Raw genomic sequence first — 14,157 nt, 5'->3', positions numbered from 1 at the left:
TGTAGAGCGGGATATTCGATGTGATTATCAGTGATTCCAAGCTAAGCATTAACTTGTTCAGAGTTACTACCATTTTGAGCCTCCATACTACTGTGAGCCTTTCTAGGAAGGAGATTCCATTCTGAACGCCTCAAGTGTGAAGCCCGACATCGTGTCATTGATTATAATTCATAATCGAAGGTTATGTTGACACGTGTAGGTCTTTATCTTTATCGAGTGACCACGTTTCACCGCTAAAAAATGTAATCGCGCAGAGCAGGATGCGCCTCCATGTAGTGGAAGTTTCTCGAAAGTTATCGATGTGTCTACCCGCGGTCTGTTCTCACCGCACCTTGAGTAATATGATTTCATCGGGTGACACGAATGGTGTAGAATTTTCTGGAAGACACGCGGGCATCAGCGATTGCTCTGGAACCTTCCATGACTGATGTATCAAAGCCGACACGCTTGGCCCATAGATCAGATTTCGACGATCGCCGACTGTGTTCGCCTCTATCGTTGTGCTTTATGTGTCGCCTGTTCTTGTGGGCACACGTTCACCCAACAAAAGTTTAGTCTTTCACAGTATTGCCACTGTGTTCTTTACCGTCACTACCACCTGACATCTGGTGGAGATGCTAGTGCGTTCGTATACCGAACGCCCCGGCAAAGCCGCGCTACAAGCCCGAAACGCGAGGTCAACATCAACGTCGACGAGGACAAGCGAGGTAACCTCATGCTACAAGGACTGCCCCCGGAGCACGGACTTTTCCCTGACACAAGAAAGATCGTCGCAAAGGCAACCCCAATGGCAGCCCCAGTGATCGCCATCGTGGTGCAGCAGCCCTGGGAGCCTCCGACGTTCCGCAGTTCAACATTAGAGGACCAGGAACGCTGGCTTGAGTCGTGTGAGAGGGCCGCTGCATTGAACAGCTGGAGCGGCCTGACAAACTGCGACATGTCTTTTTCGTATTGGAAGACGCTGCCAGGACGTGGTTCGAGAACCGAGAAACCACCTTAAAGACGTGGGACCTGTTCGAAGCTGCTTGCTGCAGACATTCACAAGCATCGTACGCTGAGAACGAGCCCATGCATTACAAGAAATCCGAGCGCAGCTGCCTAATGAGACCATTGCGATAATCACGGCAAAAATCAGCCGTCTATTCCACCCCGCCTATCCGGAAATGTCTGAAGAGAAGAATGTCCGCCTACTCATGCGTGGTGTGAAAGAGGAACTTTTCAACTGAATGATACGAAGCCCACCGATGACCGTCGACGAGTTTCTTCGCGAGACCACCAGCATCGAGAAGACACTCGAAATGCAGCACCATCAATTCAACCGCCGCATGAGCTCTACAAACTACGCCAGAGTTCAATCACTGGCTACTGACGATCTGCACGAGACTGTCAGAGCGGTCGTACGGGAAGAGCTGCAGAAGTTGTACCCAAGGTACCACCTTCAAGTGGCTTCAGTCGCCGAAATCGTCAAAGAAGAGCTTCAGTGATCGCTTGAAGTTCCTGATGTGCAACCACAATTGCTTCAGTCCCAGCCGGAAGCGACCACCTACGCCGACATCTCCCGCCCCCAAGGTCCCCCTCCGCGAACGTGCTAGGGCCCTGTAAAGCCACACTTCTGTCATCCACCACCACCACCGCCCGCAGACCCACCTGTCACCCAGCGCATCTACGCTAGGAAGACGGACCTTTCGCGCGCTCCCAATCACCGCCCGTTCTGCTACCATTGCGAGGAAGCCGGCCATGTGTACCGCTGATGCCCATACCACGACTTCAGACTGCGAGCGTTCGCCATCAACGCACCGTGCCCTCAGCAAGGTGAACGCCCACGTGACATCGCCGATTGCGTGGCCACTACTCAGTGGAGCCATCGACGACCATCCCGTTCCCCAACGCCGTGTCACTACTTGTCGCCGCAGCGCCGACCGTACAATGGCCCAGCCCGTGGCCTGTCTGTCAGCCCATATTAGGAAGTCTTAAATCAGCAGCCGATGGAGGTGTGGTTGCTGTTCGTCGAAATGACGTAGATCCTCCGCCGCCGACGAAGACACCGAACACACTATCTAGACGACATAACAACGACACACCGCCATCACGACGAAGCCTGGAAGCAAACAATCCAGCGACCAAATACCTGACGACGCGACGTACCAGCAAGACGTCAATGCGACGCAGCCGCGACCCGAAGCCAAGGCTTAACTGCCACGCAAAACAAAGAGCCACCGACCTCGACGTGTTGCTCGACGGCCACGCAGCCACCGCATTAGTAAATGCAGGAGCCGACTACTCCGTCCTTAGTGGACCCTTCGCCCAAATTCTAAACGTTGGAGGGCACCTAATAACGCCGACTGGAGTCTGTACCGCAATAATTACTGTTCATGTGTTGATCTACCACTTTCGTTATCTTCCAGCAGTGTTCTCAAGACATCATTACGTGAATGCAATTCCTGAACCGACACAACGCAATCATCGACCTGAAGTCGAAGTCGATAATGCTGTCGGAAGATCAAGCGATACCGCCGAAGAACTGCCGTAATCGCCACGCCTCAAGTGTGCTAGAAGATCAAGTGAGCATCCCGCCTCACTCCAGCATTGTTACTATCGTCGGCACCAAAACACCTGCAGAAGCAGAAGGCGTCATCGATGGTGACCAACGACTACTCAACCGTGAAATGTTTGTCGCAAGAGGTACAACTCGACTGCATGGAGGAAAAACGAACGTGTTGCTGGCAAACTTCAGCCATGAGTTAAAGCACATCATCAAGGGTACGACGATCACATACATCGAGGAAATTCTGGAAAACAGCAATGCGTTTGTCCTCTCGGATTCTGCAGCATCTACCCCAGCGGCCGCAGTTTCTGAACCAGACAGCGACAAAAATCCAAGTCTACCCGTGATAAAGCAGCAACAGCTCAGAAGTCTGCTTGATACAATAAGTTCGCTTCGACAACATCGAGGATTCGACAAAACCCAGTTGAAAAGCATCGCATAATAACCAAAGAGTGCACTCTACGACTCCGCCAGAGCCATTACCGAGTTTCGACGCGAGAACATGAAGCTATAAGACAACAATTCGACGAAATGCTCCGTGAAGACATCACCCAGCCGTCTAAAAGCCCGTTGGCATCTTCTGTTGTCGTAGTCAAGAAACAGGCCAGAAGCCTATGTTTTTGCGTCGATTATCGCCGACTGAACAAGGTCACTAAGAACTGCGTATATCCCCTCCCACGGATACACGATGTATTTGATCGGCTCTGCAACGCTAAATATTTCTCGTCGATGGATCTCAAGTCTGGCTAATAGCAAACAGAAGCCGACGAGAGAGATCGCGAAAAGACCGCCTTCATCATGCCTAACGGCCTCTACGAGTTCAAGTTCATGCCATTCGGACTGTGCTGGGCGCCTGCAACGCTCCAGCGTGTCACGCACATGGTGCTAGCACAGTTCAAATGGCGGGCCTGTCTTGTTTACTTGGATCACGTTGTCGTCTTCACCAGAAATTTCGACGATCAGCTTAAGCAGCTTGCGACAGTACTAGAGTCCATCAAGACAGCAGGGCTTACTCTGAAGTATGAAAAGTGCCCCTTCGCTTACGATGAGCTTCTGTTCTTGGGCCACCTCATCCGATAATCTGGGGTCCACCCCAACCGACAGAAGAAAGCCGTCATCGCAAAGTTCCAGCAGCCCATCGATGTGAAGGCAGTGCGTAGATTCCTTGGCATGTGTGCTTACTACAGGCGCTTTGTCAAGGAATTTTCACGCACAGCTGACCCGTTGACACATCTAAATAAATGTGATGCCGAGTTCAAGAGGGAAACGCTGGATGCCGATGCATTTGAAGAACTCAAATGACGCATGCAGTCACCACCAGTACTTGCGCACTTCGACGAGTACGCCGATACAGAAATCCTTACTGACACCAGTAGCCTAGGCCTCGTTGCCGTTATAGTCCAGAGGAAAACGTAATTAAACTGGTGATAGCTTACGCTAGCCGTTCACAAGCGGTAGGCAATTATTCTACGACCGAAAAGGAATGCCTCGCCATCGTTTGGGCTACAGCAAAATTTCGCCCTTATCTATATGGCAGGCCACTCAACGCCGTCATCGACCATCACGCGTTGTGTTGGCTAGCGAATTTAAAGGATCCTTCAGGACGGCTGGCGCGTCTGTAACTTGCAAGCCCGGACGTAAACACTCCGATGCCGATTTCCTATCATGTGGCCTCATTGACCCGCGGTCGCAAGATGACGCAGATTACGATGCCTTCCTGGAATAATAGTCGCGGAAGACTTTGTTGAGCATCAACGAGCAGACCCGGAGGTAAAATGCCTCGTCGAGAATTTGCAAGGGCACACCGACGTTGTCCACAGGGCATTTAAGCGAGGATTGTCTTCGTTCTCGCTTCAAAACAACCTACTAGTAAAGAATAACTTCTCAACTGTCCGCGCCAACTACCTTCTTGTTCCCCCAGCGCTGCGTCCAGAAGTACTGCACGCCCTGCATGACGATCTGACCGCACGGCACCTCGGATTCCCCCGGACACTATTCAGGATACGGGAAAGGTATTACTGGCCACGCCTGATCACCGACATTCCCGTTACGTCAATGCATGCCGAGACTATCAGCGACGCAAGACACCACGGACAAGGCAAGTGGGATTACTACAACCAATCGAGCCTGCTTGCCGACCATTTCTGCAGATCGGGATGGACTTGTTGGAATGCCTACCGACGTCAACTATCGGAAATAAGACAGACTACATCATCCGCTTCGCTGAAACGAAAGCTCTGCCGAAATGTAGCGCAGCTGAAGTGGCTAAATTCCTTGTCGAGAGCATCCTGCTGCGACATGGCGCCCCAGAAATCCTCATCACCGACAGAGGAACGGCTTTTACAGCGGAGCTCACCAAGCCATTCAGAAGTACAGTCAGACAAGGCACAGTAGTACACATGCCTACCTCCCAGAGATGAATGGTCTTACGGAGCACCTTAATAAGACCCTCACCGATATGCTAGCCATGTACGTCGAACAAAGGGCATGGAATGCCGTCCTGCCATGCGTAACCTTCGCTTACAACACGGCTGTGCAAGAAACAACAGAGATCACGCCGTTCAAGCTGGTTTATGGCACGAACCCGATGATAACTCTCGGCGCCATGCTTCCGCATGTCACCGACGAATAGAATGTTGACGTCGCCACCTATGCCCAGCACGCCGGAGAAGTCCGACATCTCGCCCGCCTACGGATCAAGAAGGAGCGTCGTACCGACAGCCGACACTACAGCTTCCGACGACGCTACGTCGAGTACCAGCTGGCGACCGTGTTTGTGTTTGGTCTCCGATACGCCGGCGTTGACTCAGTGAGAAAGTATTGCAACGCTATTTCGAGCCCTACAAGATCATCCTACGTATTTGCGAACTGGACTATGAGGTCTTGCCAGACGGAATTTGGCGTTCACAGCGGCGCTGCTCACGATCTGAAGTGGTCCACGTGGTTAGTCTTAAACCCTTTTACGCACGCTGACGCACTTCCGTATTTTGTTGTTTCTTTGCTACGGCTGTTCTTATTACTTTAGATTTTTTTTTGCAGCATCCGGTCGGTGCTCTTTAGGAAGGGGGTATTGACACGTGTACTTGTTTATCAGGCGACCAAGTTTCACCGCCTAACAAATGTTATCGCACAGCACAGGCCGCGCCTGCATGTATCGGAAGTTTCCGGAATGTTATCGATGGTTCAATCCGCTGTCTGTCGCCGAACCTTGTGTTATCTGGGCCGGTATTTTGTAGCGATGCCTTTTCCGATTCTATGCTTTTTCGGGCTTTTCGCGCTTAGCCACTGGTCAGAACGACGGTCTGCCCACATTATCAACGCGATCAGGCGGCCGTGTGTGGTGGATGATAAGAATAGCATATAATTAGGCATAAGGCATCGCTACAAAATAGCTGCCCTGGTTTCATGTAAGCGCGACGCGAATAGTGTAGAACATCGTGGAAGACACGTGGGTCCCAGCGTTTACTCTTGAACGTTCGACGACTGATGTTTAAAAGCCGGCGCGGTTGACCCGCTGATAAGATTTTCGACAATCACCGACTGTGTTAGCCGCTGTCGCCATTCTTTGAGTGTAGCCCGTTTTTGAAGGCACAAGTTCGCCCCATAAAACGCTAGTTTCGTCATTCGCACTTTTGCTGCTTTCTTCACCATAACTACTACGTGACAATGCACAGAGGTGGCCACATCACAGGCCCTCAACCAGACCATGTTGGACGCTCGCAGAATTCCTTCTACTCTCACTGAAGACAAATTCCTACGCAAGTTCCTGGTGTTTCAGCTCCTTTGCGCGTTCTGCCGGCGCACGAAGCACACTCCCGTGCTACTCTTGGCAATTGTTCGTCGCCTTTTCGACAAGCATGGAACCGAAAGAAGGTTTAAGTTATTGCGGGGCAATAAAAATTGTCAAACATGTCGCAGTAAGATTCAGTACTCGCTGAAGTAACTGTCACCATGGCCGAGCTGCTTTTCGCGGCGTCACGACAGGCGTAGCGAGTGTGCCTCAAAATTACCCCAAAATGCAATGAAATGAATTACAATCATGCTGGGGGTCAGAGAAAGCGTCACAAACGTTTCCCAGTAAGATTCAGAACACACAAGAAAACTGCACCATAAGTAAAAAAAAAGTACCAAAATTAATTTTCCACAACGTTTGGCGCCACAAACTTGTCAGTGCATTAAAGCGCGAAACTTAAGTGCGTAGCAGGGCCGAGTTGCTTTTCGACAACCGCGTCACCACGCTAGGCGCGGCCACCGCGCTTGGAAAATATCCCGAAACATGACGAAATTAGTCACAATAATGTTGGCGGTTGAAGAAAGCGCCAGAACTTCTCCCAGTAACATTCAGTGCACGCGAAACTACGTCAAAGCGCCCTGTGCGACCAGCGTGCACAAAAACTACCGTAATACGTTAAAATAATGTTGGGGCTCATAGAAAGCGTGCAACCATCTCGCAGTACAAGTCATTAATTCGACTTTACTGTGCCACGACGGCCGAGCTGTTTTTCGCTAAGTGCGTCACAAGTCTAGGTTCCATGCCGTAAGCCTAAGTGATTGAAATGCGTTGCAGACTGTCAAACACAATTTCTCTCTTTGTCATAGTCCAATAGTGCACTGGTGCCGTGTCGAAGTGCAGAAGGAACGGTAGAACGCACCTGACGAAACTTCGGGAAACCTCTAAAAATTTCGCACAAAAATGACGACCTTATATGGTTATACACACGACTTCATAGTAGGAGACAGTCACATTTCACAGCCTGAGTCTTCTCGCACTTCCTTCGTGAAATTGGTTCATACTTCACTATCACTAACAATGCTTCGCCTTTCCGGAGGAACTGCCGCATGTCTCTCTCTTTCTCTCTCTGTCTCCGTTTTTGTCTGAGTCCCAGTATAAGCGCATTAAGCGCATGACTGCTGTTGATGCGGATTTCGCGTGAATACAGCTTGGCCTCATTTAGGTTACAGAGGCAATTATACCTGGTGTCCCAAATATCACGCAACAGTCACGGAAAAATCTGTCTCGCACAATCACGCATAAATAATGACTTTAAAAAAGAGCAATTGCGTTACTCGAAGAAACCCTAGCGCATATTGTTTCCAGTGCAATGGATAGGTCGCCAGTATTTTTTTTTGTTACCGAGAGTTAATTAGGCAATTATTCTTCGTTATCTAGCTCGATAAGTACTCTCGTAATTATCAAAATGTCAATTAGTCATTTGTAGGCGCATTGAAAATGACATCTAAATGCGGTGTTTCTAGCGACGTACTAATCCCCTAAGACTTTTTCCGAATGCTAAAGAAACCCCAGGAAAAATGAAAAATACCACGTTACTGGGCTGCCACACGCATCATAAAGCAATTACCTCAAATAGACTCGTTGAAAGCAACTGCTTTGCCTGTCGCAAACCTGAAGAGGCAGTGCCTTACTCTAATAAAAGCACGGATGGAGCAGCAACAGCAGGTTTCGCGGCTTCGCGCCTATTCCATCCTCTCATTTATACGTTACACTTATTATCCGTCTCTCAAGGCTGACTGATCACATCGATAACAAAAGTCCCTTCACAACCCGGCCGAAGCGCCGCTCTGACTACGCAGGAAACGCCAGAAGCAATGTAATAGGCATAAGATGTTTCAAATCTCGGCTCTGCTCGCACCGCATCAAAAGAGTGCGCGCGCAGCTATATTTTGCGCCAGAGACTTGCTTCGGACCAAAGCCAAGCTAAAGTGGCGGTATTTTTTTTTTTCATTAGAGTTGTATACGTGCTGCAAGAACGGTTTCACGGCAAACAAATAAAACCGAAATAAAGAGACTGCGAAGTTACCCACGTGTAGAGAAAAGGCAATACCGATGCGTTCAAGAAAGTTAATGTACCACTTCTAGATGCGCCGAATTGGTGCCTGCTTGTCGCTTTCATGAACCGCCGCGAGGGAAGCTCATCGGTGGCGTAAATCGCACAGCCAACGCCTGCGTCACGGCCCTGTCGCATTTTAAGACGCAGCACACCCTAGTAGATGCTATGTTCGTTTGTACGAGAAATTTTTGGGAGCGCTGCAATCATGACGCGCAAGTGGGCAAGTCACGTGGTATTTTTTTTTTATTTCGCGGGCATCTAAAGTAAGCGGAAAAAGAATAATACCTAATAGATAGAAAGTTAGAAACTGCTTAAGCGGACGTTTTGCAAAATGCTCTGCTACTTTCCAATTGGAATTGTTTGCCTAACTTCGTTGCTTCAAAAGTTCGTTAATTAATCTTGACTAATTATGCACTTATGCAGAAGAGAAAGAATAGAACGACCTACTCCATACAATAGTCAGCAACATGTATTTGGTCGCGTTGTCTTAAAGTGCATCGGCATATCTTTGAACTTTCGCTAAAGTTAGCTGGGACACCTAAATTTACCACCTCTTCATTGATGTGACGATGTTTTCATCGCTAATAAACGTTGTAAATTACTCGGAAAGTTCTCTTTTGATAATTTGTTAGCATTGCTTATCGGGAAGAGAAGCAATACTGAGTCACATATCACTCACGCGCATTTCACATGCCATTGATAAAAGGCTCTGCCAAAGCGCTCACTGAACTCTGAAGTTTATTTTTTTTCAAGGTCAAACAAGCACGCAAAATAAATTGAAGTGAGGTGAGCAGACAGAAGCATGTTCATTGTCTAGCCATAGGCTATCCATACCTTTAGAAATAGTTTTAATTGGCTACCTCCTTCTCTTTCCAAAATATAGTAAACTTTGTCCTGTGTGTATCTTTAAATATGTTCTGTATGTGCATGGTGTTTACAGTGGAAATGGAAAAAAAAATGTTGAAGTGAGAAAATACGAATGAGGTAGACGCCGTTAATGCTCCTAATGTGCTTGTCCTCCTATTGTCTGGATTTGCAGAACTAAAGCGAAAGTGTGAATTGGAAGCCGTGCACGTCTGCGCCAACAATGATGCAGTCAGCTATTAGCTACGATAAAATTCTAAGTGAAAAGTTAGAGGCAAGTAAAACGAAACTTCAAATGTTGTGGGTTACAAAACTCTGGTAATGACATTTTAGGTGTGCGCCTGTGGGAGGAGGGGGATCTGCCCTTTCCGGAAAACTCCGGTGGGTGCTCGGGCCCCTGAGTTTAGTCGGCGCCTGACGTAGTCGGCGCCTATGGTGCTTTGTTCGGTAGAGGAAATAATACCACATGTAGGTAGTAGGTGGAGTGCCAGAGTGGGTCGAGCCGAGGAGAACAAAGACGCCCTCTCGTCTCTTCCCTGCTCGCGAGCCAGCCACAATGGACGGGCTTTCGGGGAGCCAGCCGCCTTGCGGTTCACTAAACATCTAGAGTACTTCGGAAGGCTCGTTACAATATATAACCACGTTTCGCTCCCGACTGACATACTGACAGGAGGAAAACACTGTTCCACGCACTATGGCAACAAATTAAATGTGGACCGAGCACGTGCTTCCGTTCCCGCATTTGGTATGGCGCGTAACATTGATGGCATGTTGGCTGCGACGCTGAGTTTGCTTCTGTCGTATACACCTTGCCTATAAACGGTCACGTAGAACCGCGTTACACTCAATCATCACCCTATTTTGTGTTAACCCTTTTCCCACTACGGTAACAGCGTATGACGGAAATAAAGGTCGCCTTTTATATTATTTTCTCGTGACGCTTTCAGACCCAATCGCAGACGACGCTGCTACAGTGCCGGCTGACATGCAATATTCCTGCTGGCATTAATGGAGCCTACACGTACTACACACATCGTGCACCGGAAGGAACTCCTTGCTACCCTGGCGCAGTACGTCTACAGTTTACTACATAGCGTAATATCAGGTGTTCTTTTTTTTTATGTGGAACGCTTTATTTCCCAAAACGGGCCTCTGCGGTGCTTGCAGATAGGATATGCGGCTAGGCGACCATTAGCAACTAAAAAATTTTCCACGATAATTTTGCTAGTTACATAAAATTGCTCATTGAGTTTTTGCTTAGAGACTGTAGGTCACATGTTATAATTGCAAAATTTAAGCCGACAAGTAATTAAGCCATGTCTGCTTACGATCGGCGCCAGTTTCAAGATATGTAACCTTAAATTGTGCTGCGCTATACAATACCGTTCCAGGTAAGTTTCCCAAAAGCCTACTTCTACCCGTTAGGAATCATACGCGTGAAACACGGGCACTCAAAAGTCCATTAGGTAAGGGGACATGTACCGGAAACGCGTTCAAGCGCAGTGATAGACGAGAAAGGGGTATCCACCTTACGGCAAAGTTCCTTTGCTGGGAAGCAGATCGCCCATTTACTATTCAAGCGGAAAGGGCGTTACTTTCGCGTACTATCCTGCACAACTCGTCCATAAAAGCAAACCTGTCACTGAACTACGGCGCCTCATAAGGATGTTTTTTTTACCCTGCGAAAATGTGTTAATTTTTAGCGGTTCTGCGTTTTGTCGAGCAGTGAAGATTTTTTCTAGCTGTACTATCAAACGCTCACATCACGTCACTCGTTTCATAATACAAACGTGAAAAAGAATGGCAGAAACGGGGGCAGTACCATTATAACCAGAATGCACATCAAAACACAGACCGAGGTAAATATATGTCGTAGTGAATCTTCCTTAGAAGCCCATTTGTTCGAAACATCGCGGTTCATCGGGCTTAGCGCCATCTGTAGGTGGAGGGAACACATCCCGCGGATGAAAAAACAATGTGACTCCATATTCCCTAAAAACATAAGTTACGTCATTTTGTTCTCAAAGGCGCGAAATTGGTTTTGGCGTTCCGCCATTAGAGCTGTATATTTATATGCCCCGTCCTATTACTTGATGGACGTTTCCAGCTTTCAGAGCGGAAAGCGATGCACAAGAAGGTCAGCCGTACGGGTGTCGGAATCGCTTCCCTGAACAGAACTTTGAAGGCCGACGAAAGCGTTAGGTGTAGAGTGCTGGTTCTATTGTCGGACTCCAAGCCCGTTGGCCTGCTGAGTCGTACGAAAGCAGCTCAAGCAAGCAATCATTTGGCGGTCGTAACTCCCTACTTTTGAGTGAACAGGTTGCTAAACGATGAAGCTACCTGCGTCACCATATTCAGAAAAACGTCGACAAGCGAAAGAGCACAACGTGTTAGGGGGACGCACTGTAATAGGTGAATTACGGGCGAACATTTCTGCACACTTCAAGAGCTACATTATTTTGCAAGCGATAGCGGCGTCAGCGATGGGCGCTAAAAAAAAAAGGTATTTATTCCTAGCGATAAAATAAAATAGAGTTGTCTTTTCTTTACTCGTCACGCTTATATCAAATTGATAAGGAATTTTATTTTCGCTTAATTATTGTATAGCTCACTTTCATTTAAAAATGCGTTTTTCTTTCCTAGTGTTTGTTCCCTCCAAACATATCGCGCTTCGATCGCTGCTACCGAACCACCGTTGCTGATGTCGCTGACAATTTGTTCTGTGCCGCTTTTCACCCGAAACTTCGCGACCTAGGGCTCTATTCTGGACATTCCGTCATTTTCTTCGAGGCATGACGTAGGCGTGACGCGTAGAGAATAGCGCTGATGGCCCCGCTTTGCTTTCGTAACGTGACGCAAACTTGACGTTTTGCCTAAGAAACTGAAATGAAAGCACCCAAGCTAACGTTCTTGGTAAAGCAAAACAGTTTTCTTCCTCAGTAGAAAATAAAGCACCTAGCTCAAAGCCTACCATTACTCCGTCGAAAACGGTTCTCGCTTCCGTCGTCTGCTAACTACAAGCCGTCGTATGCTTCATTAGCTAGGATGCATGTACTAAGGAAACGGGAAGAGTCATTGTAGGTTGAGGCCAACGCGCTTATTTCCTACCTTGACACAACAAACGTAACCTACCAGTGGTGATGAGCGCACGTTCTAGGCCGCGTTATAGCTATCTCGCGAAACGCAAGTGACTCAGCCAGACTCGGCTGGCTGAGAAGCGGCTGAATATCACCGATAGCGTTGCGCGCGCCAGAAGTATCCGCTTGCGTGACGCAAGCGCTGGCGCTTCAGTTCAGTTCGCTGGTCCCTCGCACCGCGTGAGGAAACTTCAAGGCGACGCCTTACGCGCATTGAAAGACGCCGTTGTCATAACTTCTGATTGTGCTAAGAGGTATTAATCTTGATTACAATACATAATAATAATAATATTAGGGGTTTTACGTGCCAAAACCACGTTCTGATTATGAGGCACGCCGTAGTGGAGGACTCCGGAAATTTTGACCACCTGGGGTTCTTTAACGTGCACCTAAATCTAAGCACACGGGTGTTTTCGCATTTCGCCCCCATCGAAATGCGGCCGCCGCGGCCGGGATTCGATCCCGCGACCTCGTGCTCAGCAGCCGAACACCATAGCCACTGAGCAACCACGGCGGGTGATTACAATACAAACGCAGTAGTGAAAAGTGGACAACGTTGCAGAAAGTTCGTTATGTTCAACCAATATTATTTCATTTAAACGCGTTCTTTAAAAATATAATGGCCCAGAACACAAATGCCAACACCACCCGAGAGCGGCGCAAGTACTATGAGCACGCGTTATGAGAGAATTTCATGGCGCTAAACATAGGGGAAAATCCGGCGATACGCATTCCTCTCGGCCGCCATTGCATAAGGTTGGTCATTAGCGTACTTCGCGCATCTCGTCGCACCACAAATTATGGCGGAAAATCTCTGCACTGGCGGCCCAGCGCAACGTCACTCCACGTCAAGTTGACGTTTACGAAACGGCCCTCTCTGTGACGCTCCCCACGGCAAATATACTGTGGGGAGCCAACCAGCAAGCTGACAGGGCGCCTAGCTTGTATCGCCACCACATATTCGCGAAATTGCAGATGCATTGCGGTGGCTTCTGTACGCTACCGGTCACTTTCTTTTCGAAGCGCTAACGTCGCAACATAGCTGCCAAGGACCTGAAAAATGTATTAGCCAACAGAATTTCCGGCCCCTACGTCACGTTTCGTCATCTTTATGAACACGCAAAATTTCGTTTTGCAGAGCTTTCATTTCCCGGCACAAATTTCAAGGCGCGTGAGCTCTCGACAGCAACTCATGATGAACATGGTGGATAATGGCGTCCGTGCAGTCGCCATGACTGTGGAGAATAGAGCCTCTATTTGGCTCTATCTCGCACCTACTGTCCACAGTTGCTGGGCCAGCTTCAATTGCTGCTAAGAACGCGAAAACATGAAGAAAATAAACGAATATATGCCTTATAACCCATCAGCGGTGAAAAAAATGTTTTTAGGTTCTACAATTGCTAAATGTAATCTACATACGCAGCTTCTTTCAAATGTTTTGTCTCTTGCTGCTCTAACAAGCAGCACATTTTTTTTTTTTTTAGCAGCGTCCACCTAAAGAAGTTACTGTGTCAGTTTACTGTGCCATGTGTCAACGGCGCAACTCCTTTCTGCAACGGGTCCTTCAGAGTAACAAAACGGGTTTACTGCAAAAGACTTTACTTCTGCCCATATGTCAGGGGTACTATCTAATATGCGGAGACATTTTTCAGCAGATTTTAGGGACGCATATTGTTTCAGGGAGCAGAATGAAGAAGGTGTCTCGAGAAGGAGACGGCGTACACTGCGGCTGCTGCTTAGACGTCATTTCGATCTCCTCTAA

General features: G+C 48.3%; 1 protein-coding gene across 1 annotated transcript in view; it reads left to right on the top strand.

Annotated features, from left to right (window-relative positions):
* Positions 1 to 14,157, top strand: part of LOC139046944 (A disintegrin and metalloproteinase with thrombospondin motifs like) — a 135,601-nt gene that overhangs the window by 108,828 nt on the left and 12,616 nt on the right. The window contains exon 14 of the mRNA XM_070520874.1: positions 10,206 to 10,328. Coding sequence (XP_070376975.1) covers positions 10,206 to 10,328 — 123 coding nt within the window. The remainder of the gene's footprint in view (positions 1 to 10,205; positions 10,329 to 14,157) is intronic.

The sequence above is a fragment of the Dermacentor albipictus genome, chromosome 6 (genome assembly GCF_038994185.2).
Source record: "Dermacentor albipictus isolate Rhodes 1998 colony chromosome 6, USDA_Dalb.pri_finalv2, whole genome shotgun sequence".
Taxonomy (NCBI): Eukaryota; Metazoa; Arthropoda; class Arachnida; order Ixodida; family Ixodidae; genus Dermacentor; species Dermacentor albipictus.
The sequence above is the reverse complement of the archived record's forward strand: the minus strand, read 5'-3'. Positions and strand labels throughout refer to the sequence as shown.